This window comes from Arvicanthis niloticus, chromosome 28, assembly GCF_011762505.2.
Source record: "Arvicanthis niloticus isolate mArvNil1 chromosome 28, mArvNil1.pat.X, whole genome shotgun sequence".
NCBI lineage: Eukaryota > Metazoa > Chordata > Mammalia > Rodentia > Muridae > Arvicanthis > Arvicanthis niloticus.
In genome coordinates, this window is record NC_133436.1 from 3,483,678 (window position 1) to 3,509,768 (window position 26,091).

The 26,091-nt window shown below is 40.8% G+C and overlaps 1 protein-coding gene across 21 annotated transcripts in view; it reads right to left on the reverse strand.

Moving 5' to 3' along the window:
* Positions 1-1,149: 1,149 nt before the first annotated feature.
* Afdn (afadin, adherens junction formation factor) overlaps positions 1,150-26,091 on the reverse strand; it is a 123,777-nt gene continuing 98,835 nt past the window's right edge. For 7 of the 21 annotated variants that reach the window (XM_076926580.1, XM_076926579.1, XM_076926578.1 and 4 more), the window contains 12 exons: positions 24,466-24,531; positions 24,217-24,290; positions 23,636-23,754; positions 22,092-22,286; positions 21,408-21,499; positions 20,754-20,939; positions 17,307-18,302; positions 15,517-15,552; positions 10,398-10,532; positions 7,527-8,040; positions 4,409-4,493; positions 1,150-3,154 (listed from right to left, as the gene is read on the reverse strand). In XM_076926580.1, coding sequence (XP_076782695.1) covers positions 3,001-3,154; positions 4,409-4,493; positions 7,527-8,040; positions 10,398-10,532; positions 15,517-15,552; positions 17,307-18,302; positions 20,754-20,939; positions 21,408-21,499; positions 22,092-22,286; positions 23,636-23,754; positions 24,217-24,290; positions 24,466-24,531 — 2,652 coding nt within the window. In that variant the 3' untranslated portion in view covers positions 1,150-3,000. Of the gene's footprint in view, positions 3,155-4,408; positions 4,494-7,445; positions 8,041-8,536; positions 10,533-15,516; positions 15,553-17,284; positions 18,303-20,753; positions 20,940-21,407; positions 21,500-22,091; positions 22,287-23,635; positions 23,755-24,216; positions 24,291-24,465; positions 24,532-26,091 lie in introns of those variants that run through there. The other 14 variants (XM_076926593.1, XM_076926589.1, XM_076926588.1 and 11 more) reach the window with 8 other exon arrangements.

Sequence of the window (26,091 nt, forward strand, 5' to 3'; positions counted from 1 at the left end):
GCAACTGTCCACAGAGGAGTCTGATGCAAACGTTTACCAAGTGGACCCTGATAGTGAAAGTCAGCTACACCCCAGAATTGACAACACCCCTAGACAGCAGGAAGCAGTTTAAGATACACAACACCCTTATTCCCTTTGTACCATTGGCTTCCTCCTCACCATGGTAAGAAAAAGGTGTTATCAGGCTTCACAGATTGTCTGCGAATCCAGTGACAACACTCACAAGCGACAGGGACCCCACACATGTGTTGCCATGGTAATCACCATAGGTTCCCAGAATCCACTTGGCTCACCTCCCACCTTAACCTGCGAGCGGTTACATCACAACCCAAATAAAAGGCAGACCCCGACCCCCCCCCCCATCTCTACCTTTTCTTTCTCCCTTTGCCCTCTTCCCACAATAAACCACCCACATGGAACTGTATTGGCCTGGTGTGATATGTCCAGACACAAGCTGTGATTCTAACACAACAAACACAAACACTGTAATTCCAATATATAAATTCTAATTCTTCCAATAACGTTCCACACAAGTTCCTTTAACCCTCAAACATACCTTCCCTTCCTTAAAGTTCCTTTGCATTTTTTCAGGACACTGCTTAGTGTCATTCTTTACCATGTAGTACGCAAAGACATTCACTCCCGGTTCATCTGAAACTTCATATCCTTTGACTATCAACTCCCCAATTCCTTATTCCATTTTACCCAAGTCCTGAGATTCAGTCACTGCTTTTTCCCCTGCTAAAGCAGAGTAGGCATGACGGTGAGGGGAAACACCATCCCACCGATGCTTCCAGACTGCTGGAACTTGTCAGCGTACCTTGTGCCAGGACAACAAAACATTCCTTCATTACCACAATCTTGAGTGGGTTCTTACACGTAAAATGTGTATGGCCAGGAGACATTTTAGGCAATGTGCTTATCAGTGACCATGCTCAGGGAGTCCAGGGACCAGGATGGGGCAGTGAAAGGAGATATGGTTTCAGGGGTCATTGGGGGGGGGGGGGCTGAATGCATAAGGGGCTGACAGAAAGACAGAGGTGACCCAGTTCTCACAAAGGGACTGTTGTGAAAAATGCCACCTTAGTCTTCAGCTGGTTGCATCATCAAAGAGCACGTTCCCACAGACAGAAAGACAACCAAGGGACAAAGGAAGGAATGACTCAGCAGTTTAATGAAGGAGTGACAGATGGAAATGGAAAAGAGGAATGCTGGCATTACAAATATAAACTTTGTCAGCACTTTGAAAACAATAGCAAATACACTTAAATAGATACAAAGTTTATTAAAAATAGGCTGCAACTGAAATACAGTAGAATTGGGAATCAACAGCAGTTTGGGTGTTTCCCACAGTAATGCACGCTATTCAGTGTCTCTTACAACATGTATTCACATCTGAGCTCACTGTCCAGGGATGGCCAAGTCTACATACTACAGGTCTCACAAACACACATGCAGAGTTTTCAGATGCTTGCTGGTTCTTCTGTGCATCTGCCTTCCCACATACTAGTGATAGCAGGAACCTGCTCTTCTTTGGGAGGTATGATTATGGCACCCAAAGGCTGCCAGTGTGCTCCAGACACAAGGAGATTGCACTTCCTAGGTAAGGCAAGTGCTCAAATCCTTCATCAACTCTCAGGGTCATTCTATTCTCTTACAGAGGAAACAGTAAAGACACACTTTCAAATAAACTAGATAAACATAAAAAAATATTTACACTTGTATTTCAACAATTTATCATACAGCTCTTATGAAAAGTGGATTTTTGGGTTGCAAATAGCTCTGTTCTATTTGAAAGTGTGCATATTTTCCTGATGCACAGATTTGTAAGAGAATAGTATGATACAGAAAGAGCATCTGGACCCACATTAGGGAGTTCTCACATAGAAAGTGTGCTTGAAATCATAAAGTCAGCTTTCACATAAAATAAGCAAACTGAGGTCTGTCTCCCACAACTCAGCTGAGGAATGACAGTGCAAAATTCAGGAATTAAAATTAAATAACTCTACTATGCTGAGAAAGAGATGCAGACTCAACTGCTACAAGTGTTCTTACAGCCTGTAAGTCACAGGAGGCACAGCAACGCACTCCTTCCTTTCCTGACAGTGCATCTAAACCTCTTTACTAAATGGGACAGCTTCCTGAGACAGCTATGTGTGCCTGACACCCATGAGCTCCCAGTCTTCTCACATGTCTTGGCTCCTACCTACATGGATGCTATGTAATTAGAGAGATCTAGATCCTCTGGAACCCCTGAAATATGAGGTAACTTTCTAGCATAACTGTCATCTTTAATTTCCAACAGTGATTAGTCTAATGATGATTTGGTATTTATAAAACTATAAAAATCCCTAGGATTAAATCCTCAAAATTTTCTTGTGATTTTTCAAAATTGAATTATTAATAGACATTCAATCTCGAACATCTCAATTGATCAGGAGGCTCACATTGGTCAAGAATGATGTGTTGTGCACCTTACATAAGAAACTCCATCTAGCCGCCTCATGCAAATTATAGACGGTAAAGGCAGCATTTGCCCTGGGCTGAGAGGCCTGTCTCCTGCAGACAGGGTCCACCATGACACAGAAGTGCTCTGAAGTGCTCAGCTGTCCCTGTCTGGTAGCCAAATGGAGCTTAGAGACAGAACAGAGAGAGAATTGCCTGGCCTACTGCCCTTGGAATGACCATGGGAGAAGACAGGGTAGAGCAAACACCCATTATCTTTATAGCCCCTCCCTCATTCTGCCCTGTGAGTCCAAGCTCCCCAAAAAAGCTAACAAAAACAGGTAACTTTCCGTGAGTCAGATCACTAAGAACTAGGCAGGATTTTTCTTGGTAAAGTAAAACAAAGTTTCTTGGAATCGGAACATCTCTAAATTGCAACCATTTCAGAAACAGAAATTAAACATCACTTAGAATTGTTCCTTCCTCCTCAGGCTCCGACCACACAAATCCCCTGCTTAGGGCAGACCTGCTTGAGTACAGGTGTCCTCTCTCTTCTCACTTGGTGTTCAGTTCATTCTCAAGCTCTGTTAATTTACGAGAAGCTTTCACTTTGTCAGACACATCTTGCCCTTGTGAAAAAAGGCGCTGACGCTCCTTAAATGTCAGGTTTTCAGGGGCTCCAGAACTGCCAGGTAAGTCTGCATCTTGGCTGAACAAGAGGAAAACACAAAAGATTATCCATCTAAATGCAAGTAACTAGCCCAAGTAAACTTCCATAAAGGTTTTAATGTTTTAGTGAGACTTGTTCATTGTTGAATATTATTGCAGTAATTTTATGTATTGTTGTTCAGGCAAACTACACCTACACTACACTATGAACAAAACTTTAAAAGCCAATCTGTGCTTATACAACTGAAGTGAAGTTCAAAAAAAAAAAAAAAAAAAGGGGGTGGGGACAGTGGCATAGGCGTATAACCAACCTGGGCCAAAAACTTCTTATTAAAACTTAAAAAAAAAAAAAAAAAAATCAAAGGAGTAATAAACCAACAAACAATTCCATGTAGAAAAGGGGCAAGATAGTCTCTTGACAGTGACTTCCAAAAATGAGTCAGGGGACTAGAAATGGCTCAGTGGTTAACCAGAGATTTCATAACTACTAGGAAGACATGACAGCCTGCATAGCCATCGAGAGACCCTCTTTCAGTGAGTTGAGTAATTTGAGGATAATTTCTGTCAATCTCAGGCCTCCACATGCATGAACATACACAGATGTGTTTGTATATCTGGTGTCACCCACCTACACTAAAAATGGAGAAAGAAAATGACAAAGCCATTGAATTCAATTTCAGTAAGCAAGCGATTCTTGGCAGCTAAGCAAGTTTAATTATGGGAGTAGTTTAAAAATAAAACACTTCCACAAACCTTCCCCAACCTAATACTGAGAGTCAGACCAACACTAATTAGTGGAATTCAATTGTTACAACACCAGAAGACATCTAAGATGACCAAAATGATAGCTGAACCACAGAGGGGACCAGCCTATGCTAACAAGAAGCCTGCACTGGCAGGCCTGGCTGCCATGCCTCTAGTCGTTTAGTCTTACAGCAGGTGCAGTACCAACACCTCAAACCGAGGCACATTAGCAACATCAACGTGAAAACAGCCTACATGTGCAGGTGTGATTCACACCTGACATCAAAGTACTAGGGACACCCAAGAATGGTGCTTACCAACAGTCTGAGGCCAGCCCAGCTACATAGTAAGTTCTAGATCTACAGACCATGGGAGGAAGGGAAAGAGGGTGCAAAAGAGAGACAGCGATGCAGACAGACAGACTACGTTCTCATGTGACTCTGTGTAAGAACAGACACCCAAATCCTGATAGTCTGACACAATTCAGCAATGACATGAAAATGAGAATAAACCACCACAAGTTAGACCCAGCTCAGCCCAGCCCTAGTACCTTCTAGCGTGTTTCTCTCTTGCTTCTCGAGGAGCATCATACGCTCCCGCAGCTGTGTTAGCAGATCCCGAATAAGACGTTGGTCCTTTTCCATAGGGGGAAAAAAAGTCCAAGTTAAACTATTTAGTTATCTCTTAAACTTTACTCATGTTAGAGTGTCTGCACAAAAACAAGATTCCCTTAATTATTAAAGAAAAATCCCCAAGAAATCAAAGGCTCTTTATATGCTTAAAGTTTCGTTAATAAAAAATTCACTACTCTTAGTGGCCTAAGTAATCCAATCACTACGTTCAAGAATTTAGAATGGAAAAGCTATAATGTATCTAACTTTAAAAACCAATCAAAACAAAATAAAACCATTAGAACCCTCAAACTCAAAAACAAGGCACAATAACCACAGATACAGAAGACAACCCATGGAAGACTAACTTAAATGGGAGAATTAAGCAAAAATGTTTAGACATACTCATCACAAACTGTATTGAAAGCAAATGTAACCCCAAAGTTTAAGAGGCAAACCTACATCTATAATTAAAGCTCTTTTGTAGAGGATAACCTCTAGATTTCTTTTTCAAGATAGATGCAATTATTAAAAGTAAAATAAAGCCTTTGAAACAAATGGGCTATTAAAACAAAACTCAAATAAAATTTCTAACATTCCGTATTAATGCTGCTGATAAAAAAATTCCTTGAGAAACAAAGTGAGGGCACACTTAAGTTGGCCCTGAGCAAGCACATCTGTCTTAACCAAGAAACCACAGTAGAGCTTGAAGCCCACCAGTTGGCCGACATTTGCCAAACTTCAGGAGGCATCAAGAGACGCTGCAAATAAGGCTGTACTGTATATCCCAGTCTACAGTAGTGCTCTAATACAGAATACCTCTGTGCTATTACTGTATCTACTATAACAACACAAGATAGAGTAAGGGGCTCGGTGGTTAAGAGCACTTAATGCACTTGCAGAAGCCCGGACTAGCTTTGCAGCTTACAACTATCTCAAGTGACTCAGACATACATGCATAAAAAACTCATAAAATCATATTCACATCTGAAAACCAAGTTTATAACGTATAAAGTACAAAAGTATAGAGTACAGAAGGCAAACATGGACAAGGTTGGATTAAATAGGCCACAAAATTATCATCGTGTTTTCAGATTACAAAACCCCACTCCTCTTTAGACAAGAGAAAGGAGAACGAATTGTCTTCCATATAAAGAGCCTATGGTTAGAAGTTGTTGGATGTATTTGGACAGAGCCTAGTGGCCTGCAAACTGCAACTTCAAGCACCAGAAGTTTGGGCTCCCCAAGTCATCTCAGAGCAGGTCAGCTCTAGAAAAGACTCTTCTATCTCCTGGCAATCTACAGTGGGCTCTAACACGGCAATGTGCAGAGTTGCTCTCAATTCCCAACCTTATATTCATTTGACTGAAATTAAGAACAGTGGTTTGTACTTTTGTGCTCTGCTCAGAGTGACATTGACTTCTTCCATGGGCAAATCTTTCAGTGTACTTCGAGTTTGCTATAACATTAAAACTTGGAGCTGAGTATATATCTCATTCATATATATATTTCCATTTAAAATGAATTTAGAAAAAGTTTTAGTGAAACAAACACATCATTTAAAGACATCCTATCACCAAAATTCAGTCTTCATCATTCCAACTGCTTAAGTGCTATCTCATGTGAACCCTTGGAAGAGGCCAAGTCCCAACTGCAGAAGCATGCTTCATCAGAGAAAGGCCAGACACAGCACAGGAAGGAGATAAACAAGACAAGGCACAGAGCTGCTGTGTGTGTACAGGTGGTTCCACGGTGGTGCTTTAGGTGTGACATGAAGTAAAGGTTGGTGGTATGCCGGGGGGCTGACGTCCAGAGGCGTGGTTCCTAACTGTAATGAAACTATCAAGTTTGTCCTGACATTCATAAAATATGTATAATCCAACTATAAAATCTAATATACAATCAATAGAAAATTGCTTCAAAATGTCTTGCTGTTCCATAAATGCCTTGAAAGAGCACCAAATTCTCACCATGTACAGCAGAAAGTTTATTAAAAGACTGGATTTGGGCTTTTGGAATGATTGAATAGTACTGCATATCTATTCTCCAAAATAGATTTTAAAAGTCTCATACAAGTGGGAAAATGTCATTATTCTAGCAGAACTCCACTGTTGTGTGATGGAAACAAACCTTGCCGAGTCAGCCTCTCTCAGAACTGCCAAGTTCACGTTCACGTAAAAATCTCACGGAAGTTTACTCACTAAATTTATACTACTGGATGTCGATGCCAGAATTCTATCTCATTTAAGGCCAAGACAGTTTGAACTCTCAATCTAAATTTAATTGAGCTACATCTTCAGCTTACTACATATCTGTGGGCATCTCCTGGGCGCTGTCATTAACAGGGGAAGCCCTGCACTCAGCAGTCAGGCAGAAGGGTATAATTACCAGAAACTGCAAGCCTATGAGGGTCTGGATACTAGTGTATGAGGTGCAAGAGAGCAGGACAGTGAAACTGCATGGGGCAAGGGAGAGGGAAAGAGGAAGAACTTGAAGGTGAGGATCCCTGAGGAGGGCTTCCCTGTGTGAGGCAGCCTGTGTTAGTAAGTCAGCCTTACTGTTAGCTACTTCAGTGCATGTCCCAATATTCCACCAAGATTCTACAAGGATTTTGAGTCACTGTATAGGCCTTAGGAACAGAACCACATGTACTATTCACATTAAATGATGTAAATTTAAAAATGCAGCTGGAATCAAGTTTGAGAAGGCACTTGTTTGACCAAAAATAAGAATTACTTTTATAGGTACAGAAAAAAAGCCAAGACCAACAGTACTTCAAATAATTTGGTGATAGCAGAGGACTGACTGTTGTCAGTGGATCAACAAGATGGACTACCTTTAAATATAAAAGAATCGGAGAAGAAAGGCTAAGTTAAGAGAGGATTAGCACACACATCACCATCAGAGGCAGAGGGCGATCACATGCTCAGTGACCAGATAAAAAGCAGCATCAAGGAAGGCATGGACTCCATGTACCTTGCCAAGTAGCAGGGGTACAGAGATTCCAGGCTCAATCATCAAGGACAGAGAGGTCTGATTCAGCATTCCCCCTTTTACCTCGACCTTTCCAGTGGCCAGGAGGATACAGGCTTGGTTTGCCTGGCAGGGGCAGGGGTTGGACTGCTTTGTAAGCAGTACTGTTGGCTTGGGCCAAGGGTGGCTGGAATGAGTTGAAGAGAGAGATGCCATCTGAGGCTGGGCGTGGCTGGCACGGGGGCTGCTGCGGCTTAAGGTTAGCAAGAGGAAGGTGCCCATGAGATTTCTTAGTGCTGGGGTACTTATCCTGACCTGCTGGGCCGTAGTCCTCATCATCATCATCATATGCAACAAACTTGGCAGTGAACAGCGAGTCTGGGGAGAGGACCTGTGTTTTGAGGTAGGAGGCGTTTCGCTGAGGTGGGGGAGGAGGGGCACTGGGTGCTGTGGATAGGGATGGGGGCTCGTAGTCCCGTGGAAGTGGAGGACGGCTCAGCCCAGGCTCTTCGGGCTCCAGCAACCTGCGAGCTGCCTCTTCGTGCTGTCTGCGCCTCTCAGCTTCTAGGCGGCTGTAATACCCTTCTTCCTGTCGCCTCTGCAGGCAGGAATAGACAAGAGTGCAAAAGGTCAAGGGTCAGGAGGATCAACGGACCCTTTGTGCCTTCACAGGGAATGACAGGTACCCTCTGATCATCACTATCCTTCACCAAACGAATCTGTCCACAGGACATGTTTCAGTGTCATAACTGCGAGCCTCTTGTCTCAAGACTTATGAGAACACCCACACTGACCCACACTGACAAGAACAGTTCAGAAGCACTGAAAAGTCAAATCTTCCATTTGTACAATTAGATTTAGAATCATCTACATTTTTTATTCCTCCTTTTTCCCTGAAAATTTTTCTCTCCTTTTCTGTTTGGACAGGGTATTAACTTACCTGTTTCTGCTGTGTATCAAGAGGAAACCATAAACAATAAAAAATATCACTCATTTTCCCAAAGACACAATCTAATGAGTATGCTTTCCACAGTTAATGTATGTTTCAAATCTTAATAAAAACTCTCTGAGGAACAGAAAATGAGAGGCAAGCATTAATAGTATTAGCAGATATATTCTGACACACACTGTACATTTTCATCCAGGCAAACTACAGTTGACAGTATTGAAATTCTTTTAACATTTAAAAAGCAACAACACAGTTTTGTTAAGGATTGACAAGAGTTTTAGAGCACAAGAAGGAAGTAAATATGAAAAGTGACGAAAGAGGAAACAAAATAATCTGCCTTGACTTAAGCAAATGTTCAAGTGCAGCCAGGTTTGAATTCATCCAACCACAGACATCTGACACCAGGGACTGTGCTGGCATCGTGGTTCTTGGTCTCTACTATGCCACATTCTTTCCCTGGTCCCTCTAGAGCTACACACAAGCACACACAGTGAACACACAGTGCTCCCTGCTTTATATTCAGAGAGAGAAAGGGGAAGACTAAAGGCCAGACCTGCTCATTACCCTGGCCCCGATTTCTGCTTTACTTTTTGTTTTATTTTGTAAAATCCCAAAGGAAAGAATTTTTATCTTCTCGACTATACAAAATCAGTACTGTCTTAGGTTGGGTAATTAAACTACAATGACTTCAGTGGCTTTTAAGTGGCACTATCAAGAATGTTAAAATTACACGAAGAACAGATGCTTGGATAACACTGTAGGGAGAGACCAAACAAACCTTGTTCAGTTACACCAAGAGCAGATACAATTAAATGACCATGGTGACTTTACCCAGAAAATGAATGCACATGTTCCGTAACAGATCAAAGCCATTCACTGTGGACATTCTGTAGTAAAAATAGTATTTCAGTTTCTTTTTTACATTGACTACCCAATTATAGAAACAGTTACTAAAACACAAGGATATTTGACATAATTATGAGTTATGAGGACACACACTGGAAAAATTAAATAACAGAGAGTTTCCCAACATAGAAAGCACAGCCTGCTGTAACAGACTCACTGCTTCCTATGCATGTGTGGCCTCACAGCGTCCACTCTACGTTCATTTAAATGAGCCACATCATGTCTGTCAATCATACTCTTAGATTGTCTGTGACCAAATCATTGCTTTCATTAAAAAGAACTTCCTTGAAATTATTTTTTGTTGGGGAGAGAGGGGGACTGTTCCTATTTACATAGTTCACTGGGACTATCAAAGAAATAACTATTAATAAAAACTAAACTTTTCCCCACCAGTAGTGACACTCAGAGCTTCTACCTTCATGGAAGGGAAGTAACTGAGAAAAATAGCTTCTCTCAAACCACACAGCAACATAGAGTCCCTGGGGTAGGGCAGAGCAGACCTGGACTCAGGGTAGCGGCCTCCTCACCCAGTAGAACCTCAGCCTCAGATACAGATGCAGAGAGATCCTAGAACCACACCGTAAGTTCCTGCTTTGTGGAATGTCAAAATCAGCTGTCATTTTAAAATTCAACTCTGGAAAGTATCTGAGTTAAAATCCACATATAGAAATAGCCAGGATGTTTTAGTAGATAATCCATTTGGAATAGCTAAAGAGAACTGACTGCCTTCCATGTTACTATTGCCTCCCACAGAACTCACTCAATTCTTACAATAACTATGCCTTCATCAAAGCCACCTGAACCCTGTCGGGGAAAACCAGAGCAGTATCATACCCTATACCCCTTCCTCAGGGACATGGTGCCCAAGAATTTGAGGGAGACCAGCTCAGAAGGCAAGGGAGCCTGAAGACAGTCCAGAAGAGAGGTAGGCAGGCCAGATGGGGCTAGAGTTTTTAGTCCAATAGCAAAAGTTGAAAGAAGCGGCCCTGTACTATCTTATGTGTCCTAGATACACATACTTTCTAGCCCCCTTTGCCCTAGCCAAGCATGTGTGTTCGGGCTAATTTGGTAAAACCTAGCTGCCTTTAGAGGACCATAACCTTTTCTTCAGCATCTCTCTTTACTCGCTCCTCCTCCTGATGGCGTCCATCTTCTTCTTGTCTTACACGATCTTCTGCTTCTCGTTTGCGAATTTCTTCCAACTGTTGTTGGCGCCTGCGCTCCTCATCCTGCATCTAACAATAAACAGAATTTAATTTTCACCCAGTCAACCCCACCAGCACAGACACAAAAAGCACATCCTGAGACAAGCAGACACAGACACACAGACACACACACACACACACACAGAGAGAAACACAGAAAGTCAATTAGAAAACACCAGGCTAAATCACTGTGGGCGGTTGGTAAAGCTTATGTATTAATTCACTCTTACCATTTTAAAGTAAGTTACCTAAAAGCTTTGACTCCAAGTCCCAATGTTATTCTTCTATTAATCATGACTCAAAGAAACAAGTTATTCCATACATTCATGCATTAATCAAGCATGATTCTTTCTCTAAAATAAATTTGTGAGCAACCTCCTACAAATCACCAGTAGGTCCCAATTTAAGAACTATATAATATGATTAACCACCCCAAGTGTTAAAAAATTCCTCTTTCTCCTGGGATGTGGGTGGAACTTGCACCTGAGCACAAGGAGGTCTATCCTGAATCCAGTCTCAGTTGGGAGCTGTTAGGGACAGCCTACCTTCCTTGGGAGTAGTTTAAAAGTCTAGGGCTCCTCCTCTCCTAGCAATTCCGTTCCCTCATGTCAGCCTGGACTCTGGGAGTCTCTTCCTAGCCTGACATGACCTGAGACTTGCAGAGTTGAAGAGTTGGGACTCATTCTGGCTCATTTCTGACTATCACACATATGGGGACCACTGATAACTCCCCTACACAGGATGCTCTGCTTCAGGCCATAGCTAGTTTAAAAGCTCATGTGCTGGTCCCAAATCCACCTGCTGATGATTCTCTATTTCTGGTCATTAAGTTCTACCTTTCTGAAACAACAAAAGATCCAACACCTTCCCTTCCGTGTCCAACACTAGCAGCCACCTTCAAATAGAGGTGACATGCTTCTCCTTGTTTGTTGTGGCTCCTTCAGCCTCCTGACCATATTCCTCAGCATCATAAGTTCTAGGTTAGGATAAAGACTCCCCTTTATCCATCCTGATCTACAGCAATGTCTCTAGTTTTGTCACAGACAGTGGTGACACTGAAATGCTGCACTGATCTGTGCTGTGGGGAAAAACCTACAGCAGCACTGTGATATGTGACCATGAGGACTGATTCAAACTCTCCATAATTTGAATCCCAAAATTATACTGCTGATCTCTAGCTACTGGAGGAACTCTTTATATTGAACAGATTCCTGTGAGATCCAGTTCAAGATCCATGAACTCAGCAGTTTGCCTACACAGTGTTTATAGAAAAACTATTTAAACTTCTGAATTTAGATTGTATGTGTATGTTTAAAAAAATACGCACAAAAAAAAAATCTAAAAAACTTATTCCTTATTTTCTATGGAAAAAAAACACTAGCTCTAGGGCTGGAGTGACTTTCAACAACAGTTAAGAGCCCTGGCTGCTCTTCTAAAGGGTCCAAGTTTGATTCTCATGAAACTTGAAATCGTGTATGACTCCAGTCTCAGAAGAGCTGATGCTCTCTTCCAGCACCCAAGGGCACCAGGCATTGACATATATGCAGGCAAAATATTTAAATAGATAACATAAAAATTTTAAATCTCCACTATACCCAGTAGAAAAGAATAAATTAGCCTGTGTTGTTGGGGTTATTGATGTTTAAATAATAAAACATCCCAGAAAAGGTGTCTTCTCAAAAAAGATAAAGAAACTTTAAAAAAAATAATAATAATAAGGTAGGTACAAGTCCAAACAGAGGTTGGGATTTAGGGTGGATTTTATAGCAGGCATAAACACTGCTAATAAAGAACCAAGATACAAAGGGACAGAAAAGCAAAGGTCTTCCCTGAGAACTTCAATGAGGGGGCTGCAGGCCACCGTGCACACCCGAGAAGAGCCAATGTCAAAACAAAGAAAGCATGGTGGTTAGGAAGAAACGGAAGAAGCAGAACCCCACAAGAGCAACAAAATCAAATAGCCCAGGAACCATCAAGTGCTCACAGAAGGCGACTTAAGGGCGAAATCAAAGCTACACTTGCCCATCTCCAGAACTGAGCTCTTCCCGTTACTCGGCAGGAGAAGGCCTGCCCAGTGATTTAGCTAACTAGTTCAATCACAGTGCTCAGAGCTGTAAGTACAACTGCAGGCTCACACATGTGACAAAAGACGGTTTTTTCTTTAAAAAAAAAAAAATGGTTCTACATTCTCCTAGCTGGTGAGGTGGTTGTCCAGGGGTCTTCTGTGTGTATTTAGTTCACAGGTTCCTATTTTTCTAAAAAGAAAAATTAACTAGAGCTATTATAACTATAACGTTTTTCCTATTGCTTAGTAAATTGTGTGTTTCTTACTTTGAGGTTTTTTGTTTTGTTTCTTTAAAATATTTTACCTCTCTTCTCCTTTCCATGAGCATTCTTTGGAGAGATAGGGGGTTTCTTAACTTCTTCAAAGATACAACTCAGGACAGGACACTGAGCTGTAAGGCTTACAAGCATCCAGTAATGGATAAAGGGCGTCTCCAACATCAGTTTCCCTGCTCTGGAGCTCAGTGACAGGCTACCTCATGCAGTGAAGCAGAGCACCGGGCATCTCTGATCTAATCAAGGCCAGCAGAAAAGCCTTGCAGGCTCTGGATCAGTCCATATTTCTAAAAGGTGTTTTCAGGTCAAACAAATACTTCATGTTGAGACTTGTGTGTTTACAACTTCACAAAAACATACTAAGGATGGTGTTGTTATTAAATTATCAACCAAGTAAAACAGGATCATGACAGCCTTTACTTTTTGACATCTGAAGTCTGCTAAAGTCTAAAGAATTTTTAAAAATCCTTTTCCAGTATAGGTTTTTTTTTTTTTTTTTTTCTAAAATTCAACCCTAATTTTAAGACAAAAGTATTAAAAAACTTGAAAGCTAGTTATTACGAAAGATGTTCTGAACTGTTTACAGTCAGTCCTCTGGTATTCTAAGACCTGGGTTAAGAGCTTTGATCTGCAAAGGACCAGCTACTCCTGTCTAAGAAAAAAGCTCTATGTGTAGCATCAGAGTTTGTTAGAAAACAATGACCCATCTAACAATGGTAAAGGACATTAAAAAAAAAAAAAAAGAAAAAGCAAGAAATACCTACAAAAACACACAGAAATTCCTCTTAGCAGTTTTCTTAAAGAAATATGAATTCTAAGTTCTAATCCTAAAAGACAGGAGCCCCATGCAGGGCAGAAAGACTAAGAGGTCCAGGACACATCTGAATCCTTTCTTTGAGGGCCGAATTCTGAAAGCTGCATCTTGCCACGAGGAGGAGATAGGATACAGGCATGTTGGTAACCAATCTTATTGTGAAAGAGGGCAAAGCTAGAGCCATGAATAAAATGCCACTGGCATCATTACTATCTTAAAGTTATGGATTGAGAGCAAGCAGTAAAAGGCAGCAGGAGGCAAGCCTTAGATCAATGGTGGCATCTGGCCACCAGGAACCCTAAGGAAAGACTGGGAATCGATTTAGGCAGTCCTCCAACCTTATGGAACTTGGCTGCTCCTAACATGATAAAGTCTGCCTCATTTATCCCGTAAGTCACCCCAAATCCATCCTATGATAATGCCAAGAACATGTCTTAAGACTATAGGGCCAACTGCTACCCAGAGACATATATGCTTGCCATTACCCACTAATTCTTAGGAAGAGGTTCCCAAGAAAATTTGCAAATTCTGACATGTTAAAACTTCTATGAATAATGCATTTTTGCTAATAATATTATACTTAATACTAATAATATTAATACTTGATAATACTATTGTTTAATATTAATATTTGATACTAGGAAACTAGGATAAGAAGTGCATAGAAACAGTGGTTAATAAATTGTAACATTTTATTAATTGTTAATTGATAATCAAAATATTTATCCCTTTAAAATAAGAAAAACTGAGAACTGTTGATTAGAAATGAAAATTTAATGCAAACATTATTTATCACAAATAACTTCACAACAGAAAGCTATTTATTCTTGGACCAAAAGTTGGCTAGCATCTATGGCAGTGCCTCTGGTCGGTGCCTGCTCTGTAAGGGATACGGATAAATACTTGCTAAATGATAAATAACTCTTAAGTTGGGTACCGTAAGCCCCAGAGGATATGAGTTCGGGGCTATCCCGGCTTATGCAGTGACATCCTTTCTCAAAACAAAGTAACAGCAACAAAAAATTTTAACTAAGCTAATGTACAACTTCACTTCTAACGTTTCTGTGGAGGTGCATGTTTTTATCTGTGTTTCATAGAAAGGATGAAGACATGGAGTTAGAAAATAGTCTGACAATCATCAAGACAGGGAAGTGTTTATAAACAGGTTTCTCTCTCAGTGATCTGTCAACAGAAAAGAGGGGACTACCATTTGATGAGATGATCAACTTGAATTAAACTTTAAAGATCTTTTAGAAGTTAACCTAGTATAAGTGTGTGTGTGTGTGTGTGTGTGCGTGTGTGTATGTGTGTGTGTGCACAACTATCAGGTAACAAACACATTACTGAAGCTTAAACATTAAATGATCAATCGAAGTTTTTGATAATCCACATGACATTAAGAAAGACAGGATGTAGGTTCACAGGAAACCTCTTACTTTACCATAGACAATGACAACTTAGTTACATTTTAAGTCTGGGAGTAGTGGCAATGCCCTTTCAACTGAGTTCACAGTGAACACACTTAAATTCTATTTCTTAAAATAAGAAATAATTACCCAGTGAAAAGCCTATTTCATTTGTTCACATATTTGAGACAAGCTGTGAGATAGAATCAGATTATGACTAACACTGTAGGAAAGTCCAACCCATAAACAAACAGTGACACTTACGGGTAACAAGGAAGTAGAGTAACTAGTCTAGTAACATTCAGAGGCATGCTTCTAATCACAGAGCTCGCCTCCTGACCCAGGAGGGGCTAGGGAGAACTGACTACTGAGAACACAAAACAGCCATCACCAAAGGAGGAAAGAAAATCAAGACAGAAAAAAAAGTACCAAAGGGAAAGAAACAAGAACATACCAAATCTAGAACAGAGATTGCTGGCATAGCAGTCTGCTGCAGGTAATAGAGAAAGGGGAAAAAAGAAAGATGAAGTGTAAACAAAAAGGTTAGGTTTAGACCTGTATTCCACCACCAGCATCTTTGTTGTTGTCATGCGTCATCTGGTTTTAGACAACTTGATGAAAAACTGTAGAACCACAGACTAACTTCTAGCATTCAGAAATAAAAAAATGCCCAAATGGCATTAATATTTTGAGTTATCATTACATATTAAAAAACCAAAATTTTCCTTAGTGTTTATTTGGAGACTAAGATATTAAGCTAAATATATAATTATTAAAATGAAATTACTTTTTACTAATATTAAAAATTTCACAAGTATCATAATCCATACTAAGAGAGTTTAAAATATTCAAAGTAGCAGCAATTTTGGAAAACTGTAACAAATCTTCAATAAATATTTCATCCTCATAGAAAGATTGAGATGTTCCAACATAGTGGCTAACTTTTTACTCCTGCTGGGATCGGCTGTCAAAAGAAACAATGCAAATGCGAATGCTGTGTGACCAGTGGCCATGAAGACCAGCTGGACACTGGAGTATGAACTGTAGTGCAGGGGAGGGGATTCTGCTCTATGTGGATTCTGCTGTGAGGGCAATACAAAGCCACAAATCACTGTCTGTCCCTAACCAGTCAGGGCAGAGAGAGACATACCTTTACATTCTGGTCTCATTTAAGAAAGCCAGTAAGTAAAATGGATTTAATGTGAATCAGAGCACTGTATATGCTGGGGCATGTCTATACCAGGAAGTCTACATGCAACAGTCTTCAGGAGAAGCTCACTGAAAAGGGACTAATTCACACCACTCGACTGTTACTGTATTATGCCGTAGAAGTAAGATGTCTGACTAGCAGCTACTGTTTTAACAACCACTTTCATGCACACCATAAAAAAATTAAATTAAAATAAAAAAGAGAGAAAAAAAATCAGAAAAAATTATATTGATAAAAGGTATCAATAAAACTAACATGACAGACAACAGCACTCTCAGCAAGTTAGTATCAAGTGCCCAAGTTAGTGACAATAAATCCCTCTATCATGCCTGATCAGTAGCAAGAGTCCAGTTTTCACTCCAAAAATGGTATTTTAAGAACTTATCTGCATTAGGCTACTTGAAATTTTTATTTGAAACAAAGATAAAAAATTATTTTTATAATATGGAGATTAAATTCTATCGAAAGTTGTCAGCATCTTTATATTACAACTAAAATTATTAACTTAATAAATGTTTGAAGTATTAACAGTAAAACAGCTGTCCAAGTCCTAATTCTGGTAATGACCATGCACTTTAAAACTGATGTTCTGAAGTCCTCCGCTCATCCTGAGTATCGGGACCAGAAGCTTTCTGTGTGATATCCTTGGTGAGTTAGCCAAGCTCAGTGCTTGCACATAACTCTGACTATTGTGCTCAGAGCAGAGCCATGTGACCACTAGACTTTACATAGCCCACCAAATCTCACGGATTTGCCATCTGGCCCTGTGCTCTGATCATGACTGTGAGTGGTCATTACTAAGTACTTGTTTACTCAACTTAAGTGTAGCAAGGATAACTATGTGTCTGGTAATTAAAACAATGGAGCCCTAGGGGCCTGGTTCATCCCTGCAAAGTGTCAGGCAAGGGTGAATAGGAAAAACCAGGGGCCTCTTAACTCTTCCTCGTGACTGTGAAAATAGCTGTCTGCACAGAAACACCCAGAAGATAGCATAGGGAACACAGATACGCACAACCGAGGCCTTTCCCCTTTACCCTGGCTCTCCGCTCAGCCTCCAGGCGCTGCATGATCAGCATGGTGTCCACGTCATCATCTTCCTCTTCGTCATCATCCTCATCCTTCTGCTTGGACTCCTGCAGTCTCTTCTGGAACTGCCACTCCAGCATAAGTTTCCGCAGGCGGTCGCTCTCCTCTGCAGTACGGTCCACCTTGTTTTGCAGCTCATGGATCTCCTTGCTTAGCATGTCCACAATGTGCATTTGCTGTTGCTTCTCCAGCTTCTCCCTGGCATCTCGTTTCCAGGGGTCTGGAGACAGACTATCCCCAGAAGACAGCTCCTCTTTACTGATGGTTATGTACTGCAGATCCCTGCGCTCAATCGTGCGGGGCTGCTGCTGGGGCTGCAGCTCCCGAATGACTGTTTCTTGGGGCCTCTGCAGTGTGGAAGGCTTTTCTGGCTTGGCCTGCGTGGCCAAAGGAGAGAAGGAAGCAGGGTTCAGGGACTGAGTACGCATCTGCCCCAACTTCCGTTCCTGCTCCCTGCGCTTCCTCTCTCGTTCCTCCTCCAGGCGGGCCTTCTCTTTCTCATACCACCTCTGATGTTCCTCTCTCTTTTTCCGCTCTGCAGCAGCCACCTGAGCAGACTGGGATCCCGCCTGGTTGGCAGGAGGAGGTGGGAGAGGCAAATCCATTGGAATACTATCAAAATCACTGGTGTAATGGACCGGTGGTGGTGGTGGAGGTGGAGGGAGGTCTGTTCGAATGGGCTGAGAGACAGCTACAGGGGTGGGCAGCACCGCTGCCGGGGTTTTCCAACGGCCAGGACCACTCTTGGTCAGAGTGGAAGCAGGGGTAACTGACTTGGAGGAATGGTTCAGGTGCTCCTGGCTAGATGTGCTGGATTCCACGGAAGAGCTCTGATTGATCCACATATCACTGTCACACTTGCGATCCATGCCAGGCTCTACTCGATGCCGCTCAAGTTGGTAAACCTTCTCTTCCCGAAGCTCTTCCTGGGAACGGGTAACACGCTGGGAAAAGCAAAGAGGAAACTATCATACTTCAGAGACTCACCAGAGATATTACCAAAATTTCACGTATGTTTCATCCTCACAGAGGACACAACAGAAACTGTGGAAAGGGTGTGTAATCAGGAGCTGACACTGCTTCATGACTCACTGGCCAAGCAGCTAGTTGCATGTCTGTCTACACAGGAGTAAGGAATAAGAAGACTGTTCTATACACTGATGCACGCTGTTTCTATACACTGATGCACGCTGTTTCTATACACTGTTGCACGCTGTTTCTATAGACTGATGCATGCTATTTCTATACACTGATGCATGCTGTTTCTAGCTCGGTCACTCCTGATTGGCAGGTGAGGATTCCTGCTCAGGATGGGGGGGGGGGGGATGACGAGGCACACCTGACTTCCACAGACAAGTAGCACAGTATAATCCAAGAAGAGCAGCAAAAACTTATGTTATAAAAGCCTAACTATTGCAAAGTACTTATTGCATGGATCTATGGCTTGATACTGAATGAGTTATGAAACTCAGGACCAGCTTTTGTTTTCTCTGATTAAACCAAGCACGCAAGGGCAAGTTCTAGTCATCAAAGATGTTCTAGCTCCGCTGACACCAATGAAAAAAGGCAACAGCATACTTTAATGGGCACGAAGCCTTTTGAGTTTATGAGGAAAGAGATTCAAATAAGTACTCTTTTCCCCTAGAAGGCTACAATGAAGCCTGAGAAGTGGCATTTATAGAAGTACTGTATCCTGATAAAGATGACCACCATGATATGTGAATCAATTATTCTTATCCCACCTTGATAGTGAATATTAGTTGAAGATGGAAACCTAAAAAATAAACTATTTCTTTTTCTTTAATAAAAAATGAATTACCACTTTAAAAAACAATAGCTATAACAGGAAGTTTAACATTAACTCCCAATATTTAGGTATAGCTTAACTCTGAGCAGGTTCCTCATCAAGGTGGCTCACAATCTACAACCCACACTAGAGCATCCTGAAGTCACATGCTCACACCATGTACAACGCACACAAAATCGTCATGAACTTAACAGAGACCTGGCCCTGCTATAAACCCACATTACTGGTCACTGCTAGAAAAGACATGGTGTGGGCAAAGGAGGAAGACACCTAAGGCCTGGAGAACCCAGCTGCTCACGGCCATGAGGCCACTTAGGAGAAGGGAGATGAGGCAGGAAACATACCAGAGGATCATTTTTTGCCTAAACAAAGTTTCTTCTTACCTTGGTGCACAGTCTCCTGTGAGTACAACCCTTTCTGCTCTCTGTCTGTCTATTTTTCTCATCCTGTGAGGCTCAGCTCAATACCCATGTCTTCTGTGACAGCTTTAAGGAGGAAATACTACTTTCGGGATCCTACACCATCTACTTTCCTGGACACATTATCTGTTTTTTGTGTCATAGACGGGTTTTCTCTTTAAAGCACACTGCTGGTTTCTTCTCCCAGTCACATCTGATAGTGCTTCCCAGTTTAAAGCCCTAGACCGACATCTCTATCTTTAGTGATTTGGACAGAAGTCCAAACTCCATAGCTAGCACTCACAATACTTCTAATGAACCTGCTAGCCTTCAGGCTCCAGCCTTGCCTTCTAATGTCCAGACCTTTTCCTTCAGCCAGAAAGCCAAAGCCAGAGGAAGACTCCAAACAAGCACCAGGGATGGAATCCAGAGAGGCTAGATTCTTTCCCAGCTGATACTCCTGGTGATACCCACCTTTTCAGCAACCCTAAGTACACTGTATGTTTTCTGTATGCCTCACTTCTCAGTCCTACCTCAAGATCCATTGGAAGAGACAGAATCAAGTGCAAGCTATGCCAGTCACTAGATTTCATCTTTCACTCCCAGAATTAGTAAAAGCCTTGCCTTCAATGCTGTAACTTAATTGTAATGTAATTGCCAACATTTCATTAACCTAACATTATACAGAACTTGTTTAGGGTGTTCTGTATTTGAGCCTACTTCTTTTTACCTCAGACTTAAAAACACACATGCAAAAATAAGAGGACAACCTAGCAATCTAAAGTTACCAATTGTGTCTCAAAACTCAAGCATTCTTGGGGTGGCAAGAGGGTGGGTGGATGCTGTCAAAATCTGATGATCTATTCTGATTCCAGGAACCCATATCATTGGAGGTGACAACTGATTTTTGCAAACTGTCCTCTGACCTCTGTTCCTGTGCCCCATACACTCATACACAAAATAAATACAAATAAATATTTTTAAAGAAAACCACGGCCACCAGTCTTTATCCTGACTACCATACTAGTCTACCATAGTCTACCATACTCCTCTAAGAGAATCTACCATATTCTACCATACTCCTCTAAGAGAGTCTACCATAGTCTACCATACTCCTCTAAGAGAGTCTACCATACTCTACCATACTCCTCTAAGAGAAGAGAAACATCTGTAAGCCCCTTATTCCTAACCTGGATTGCAATACTGGAGTGATTATTTTCTGTATGCACATGTGGCTTTTCCTCATAATTTGGCCACTGGTTCTGAGGAGGAGCCATCCGATCCTGCGACTTTGAAGCTGGAAAGGTAAAATACTCTCTGGTGTATGTCTGAGTAGGGATAGGATAGGCTTCAGGTCTAGGTGGAGGAGTCTGCTCCTGTAAAATGTAAAGAAATAAAAAAAAGAGATGGTTAAAACTGCATAAAAGGCTAACTTTATACTCAGGGATCTGTTTTACAATCTTTTTAAGAAGCATATATGGAGATGTGGGGAGGACTTGCATGAGGAGATACTGGGAGAAAAGGAAGAGCTAATATTGGATTTTTAAGGTAATACATAAATAAGTATTGTTGAAAAAACAAATACATTAAATGCTATGCTAAAAATTAAAAATTTGACCCTATGCTTTGGATAATGAGAAACATTTTAATTTTCCCAGATTTACTCATTTAAACTAATTCTTATTTTCCCTAGATTTATTAACAATCTATTTGACTAATATAATAAAAATTTAAAAATTAAATGAACAAAATTCAGGAATGATAGTTAATGTACTTCGTTGAGAACTGTATCAGACAACTCAGATATTTCATAAGTAAAGAAAGTGTTCCAGCTTATCTCAGACCTCAGTGCAGAGGTTTCCAGTGGAGACAGATGTTATCTTAGCTGCTGTTCCAGATGTATAAGGACTCTTCCCTCCAGGGCTAGGAGGCTGATCTGTTGGAAACAGGCAAAAAAAAAAAAAAAAAAAAACCAAGTTTCACGTTAAATAACAAGTAAAATACACATAACAACATTACTTTACAGGCAGGTGCAACATTATATGCATCATTACACTGCTGGCAGAATGTCTAGCACAGAGCCAGAGACAAAAATGTACCAGAACCTGGCTTTCTGCACCTCTACAAGTCTCCTGCCACCACAGCCCAGGAAAAGGACTTTCTCCAGGACCAGGACGCAGCTGACATCTGTGACAGAGACACGAGAGTAAATCTTGAAGCCTTTTGGAGGTTGGGGTCTCTACTCAATACCCTCCATCCTCACTTCTTTGTTAGCAACTCTTTTAAGTATAAAGATGACCTCCAGTAAGCTGGCAACCTGACACCCTTTTGCAGAGACATTAACAATGCATTGTGATCTATAATGTCCACTGAGTCAAGGGTTTTCCAAATAAAATCCAAACGCTGGAGTATTATGAAAACTCTATGAAAACTCTAGCTAGGCAAGAGACACAAACAATGATCAAAGTACAACTTGCCCCACTGGCTTCTGGCAGCGACAAGGTAACTTAGAGAATGACTCCTCTTACTTGCCACATTGGGGCTGGAACGGTGGTCTGCTCTGTTTTTCATCAGCCTGTCATCACCAGGCAGCTTCTTTGGCTCACTGTACTCTGTCCAAGGCATCTGAGGACTCTCTGGGGAGCCGTTTTGAGCTGAATTACTATAGAGCTCAAAACCTTCACTCTTTGGTCTGGGTTTACCTGAGCCACGACGATCTGAAACTGAAACCAAAGCAGATTCATTTATTCTCTCTCCTTCATTGGTTCTAAGAGTTGAAGAGCTTCAAAGAATGCATCTAAAATTCTTCTATCTCATAACTGTTCTTAGTACATAATAGGGTGATTTTCATATGCATTCCTTGAATAGTTTAAAAAACAAAAATAAGCAAGCAGAACAAACCAAAACCCAGGGTCTCACTAGATAAAACTAGCAAGCAAGCAAGCAAGCAAGCAAGCAAGCAAGCAAGCAAGCAAGCAAGCAAGCAAGCAGAACAAAGCAAAACCCAGTTTCTCACTAGACAGACAGAGCCGGTCTGGAATTCACTACATAGGCCAGGCTACCCCAAACTCACAGAAATCTACATCCTTCATGCTGGCATTAAAGGACATGCCAGCACAAATAGCTTTATATAAACATTTTCAAACGCTTTTAAACATATAGTGTGTAGAAAATCTTTCATTTACTAGGTATGTATCTATGGGGGAAATTGACATTACTTTCTCAACAACTGGACTGTAATTTGTAAATAACAAAGTAACTATATTTGGAGTAATTTTTAAAAAGCCCTCAAAGGTAACTACACTTCTCTCACTTGATAACACACATACTGATATACATCAGAGTGAAGGCATCACAGGCTGTTGTCACCTGGTGTGATTATCCACTCCTGTCCACAGTCCATTCTTCCCGTCTGCTCACCTGGGTCTCATTCTTTACCCACTTCCCTCTCTGGGTCTCTAGATGATGTTCTGCTTTGACACGCACACACATGGTCTTGCCACCATCCTTTGGTGTTTCAATGCTTTAGTAAACGGGATTCTAGGCTGTCAGACACTGAGTGTTGTTGACACTGTAGCTACGAAGGTCAGGTGATATGGTGTGCGGGGTACAAAGCTAGGTCAGGGAGAAGAGGACTCACAAGCCTACACTTAACATACTGTGAGTGTATCTGGCCAACCATGTCCTTGGGCTGATCTGAACCATGACCTGGCAGTGTTTCTCTGCATTCCGCACTCATTCTCAACTAACTTCTTCCTTGAAGGGCTGGGCAACAGCTGTAGTAGCAGCTACTACATGGGACTTCTGATGACTCTCTTTTAAAAAATACTTTATTTATGTTAGTGTTTTGCCTGTACATATAATACACGTGCATGCTTGACTGGTGCCCAAAGACGTTAGAAGAGGGCACTGAATGCCCTGAAATTGGAATTGCACACGGTTGTCAGCATGGGTGCTATGAAGTACTGAATCATTTTTCCACCCCCAGCTTTTGATAACTTTTATGAGAAGTCACATCCCAGTATAGAATCAGTATAGGAGGGCCACCCTGGCTTGAGTCACTAGTTCTTACTTCTCTGCATCATGGGGGATGGCTGGTTAAGGAGGGTGGCCAGGCCGTGATAAATGGCGCCTTGCTTTGCAACTTCCAGTGTAACCACGGAACTGGTTCTTGTCATGAGTTCTGCTGCCCTAGGAAGAAAATGTAGAGTATAAAGAAACTGAGCATTCACTGTCACACGACAGTCTGTGTTTCGAAATCTTGTGCTTAGGTTCCTCAGCTTGACTGCTCTTTGGGGAAATAAGCCTAGCTTTCAGAAAGATTATGTCCTGTCCACATCACGTCTGAAAGTTAATTATAAAAACATGTAAAAATATATCCTATGCTATAACATTAATATTAAGATATATTTAAAGATTTTACAAGTTCAAAGTATATGTGCACATATTTATATAATTGCTTAAGGAAATACTCTATACTAAAATACATACTTATGAGTGAACAGAAAATGAGATTGATGAGGGTGAGTGAGCACAAAGAGCTGTTGCAGCACTGCTTTTAAATCCAAATTTCAAAACTAAATGCAAAATATCACTTCAATACACCAAGACTAACCAATCAGTTTAAACTTTATACAAACCAATTAGTCATACCTTTCCTGAGAAAGTCCAACCAGACTTCGTCCATCCACACTAAGGAGCTGGTCACCAGCAGCTAGTCGTCCATCCTGAGCCACCAGAAGGATACAAGTGTAGAGAAAAGAAAAAAAGGCAGTGTCAGTGCACAGCAGTGTTCTTTACACCACACACACAATCAGTGCACAGCTATAAGCATCTGCACAGTATTTCACAAAGCTGAAGCCCATAATGTCCTTCACTGTTTCCTTTAAAACAAATACTGACCACATCTGCGGCACCTCCTTTGACAACCGACTTAACGTAGATTCCCAGTTTATCCTGGCCGGCACCCTATGCAAAAACAAGGCCAGAATAACACAATGAAATCACACAGCAGGAATTGAACAAAAGTCTGCCCACATACACACTGGTAACTTGACTAGTTAGAAATGTTTCTATTTTATGGTTCCAAACTTATAAGAAACATACTCCTGTAAAACCAGACAATTTGGTAAGAATATGCCCACAGACTTGAAATACTCAAAATGATTATTTATAAAGTTTAAAACAGCTACAAACCCAAATGAATGAGAAACTCTTCAAATGACTGGCCCTTAACCAAATCAGGACAGAAAATTGGCTGTGGTACTGTATAATCCAGCATCTGCCTTCTCTACCCTCACTCTTTAAACATACAGTTTAAACTTCAAAACAAGAAAATAACTTCTTGTAGCAGCCAGTTAAGAGGGCTTTGTAAGAAAATATTATCCAGAAAATGCTATATTGTAATTCATATTCTGTAACTGAAGATTCTAACACAATTACATTATTAGCATTCTATAGAAAACTAATGAAATCTTTGAGAAAAACTTAAGTATTGTCTGTCATTTCAGGATCAACAATATTTTGCTTAGAAATCATAATATAGCAACAAAACTGCTTTGGATCACATATTGGGAGTATTAAAGAACGCAGCCATTACTGGGATATTACTGGAAGTAGCACAACTGAGTATATATATATACTTTTGTACCAATAATAAAAATAAGTTACCTTAATAACTATGAGATATAATATTATAATAATGTAAGTATTATAAGAAGTGATTTTAATACATGAAGATAAATTTTAGGAAATAATAATTGGGAAGATGTAATTTTATGTACAAACTATCCATATTTCCTCCATTAGTCAACATTTCAGTTTACAGTTTTCCTTGGTGAGACTGGTTCCCTTTTCTCCCCTGCAGTAGGGGATAGGGACAGGGAAGCAGTCTTCAGGTATGCATTATGTAACTGTTTCATAGATATATAACCTGTGCTTTATGCACATATATATAATAAAATTGTTATAAAATAATAAATTATGTAAGTATATATTTACAAAGAGATTATATATTATAAAATATAGTTATAAAATATATATCATTATACATATAATGTATATGTATATATATATAAAAATCTGAAAACAGTATAATATTTTATTACTGTATGTTAACTGAGTAACTAAGAGACAGATGTGGCTGTGGCATCTGTCTGCACTTCACGCAAACTTTGAGCAGCTAGAAACAAAGAAAGACCAAGTGATTCTCATCTGAACCTCTTTACCCTAAGATGAAGGATGAATGTTTTCCAGTATGTTGCCACCGCCTCCTCTTCTGTCTGTTGATATTCCCTCCTGTGTACCCTACTGTGAGTCTCTTATCAGCCCTGGGCTCTCAACTGTGAGGCCACTTGGTACTGTCGACACTTAACAGCAGCCACAAAACCACAACCTGTATAGCTGGCAGTGATAAAGAAAATCACAGGTAAATAAAGGAGAGAACTGGAAGTCTAGAGACAATAGGGAAATGTGTGAAATCAACCTAAAGAAAGATGGTATGAAAAACCAGATGGAAACTTACTAAAT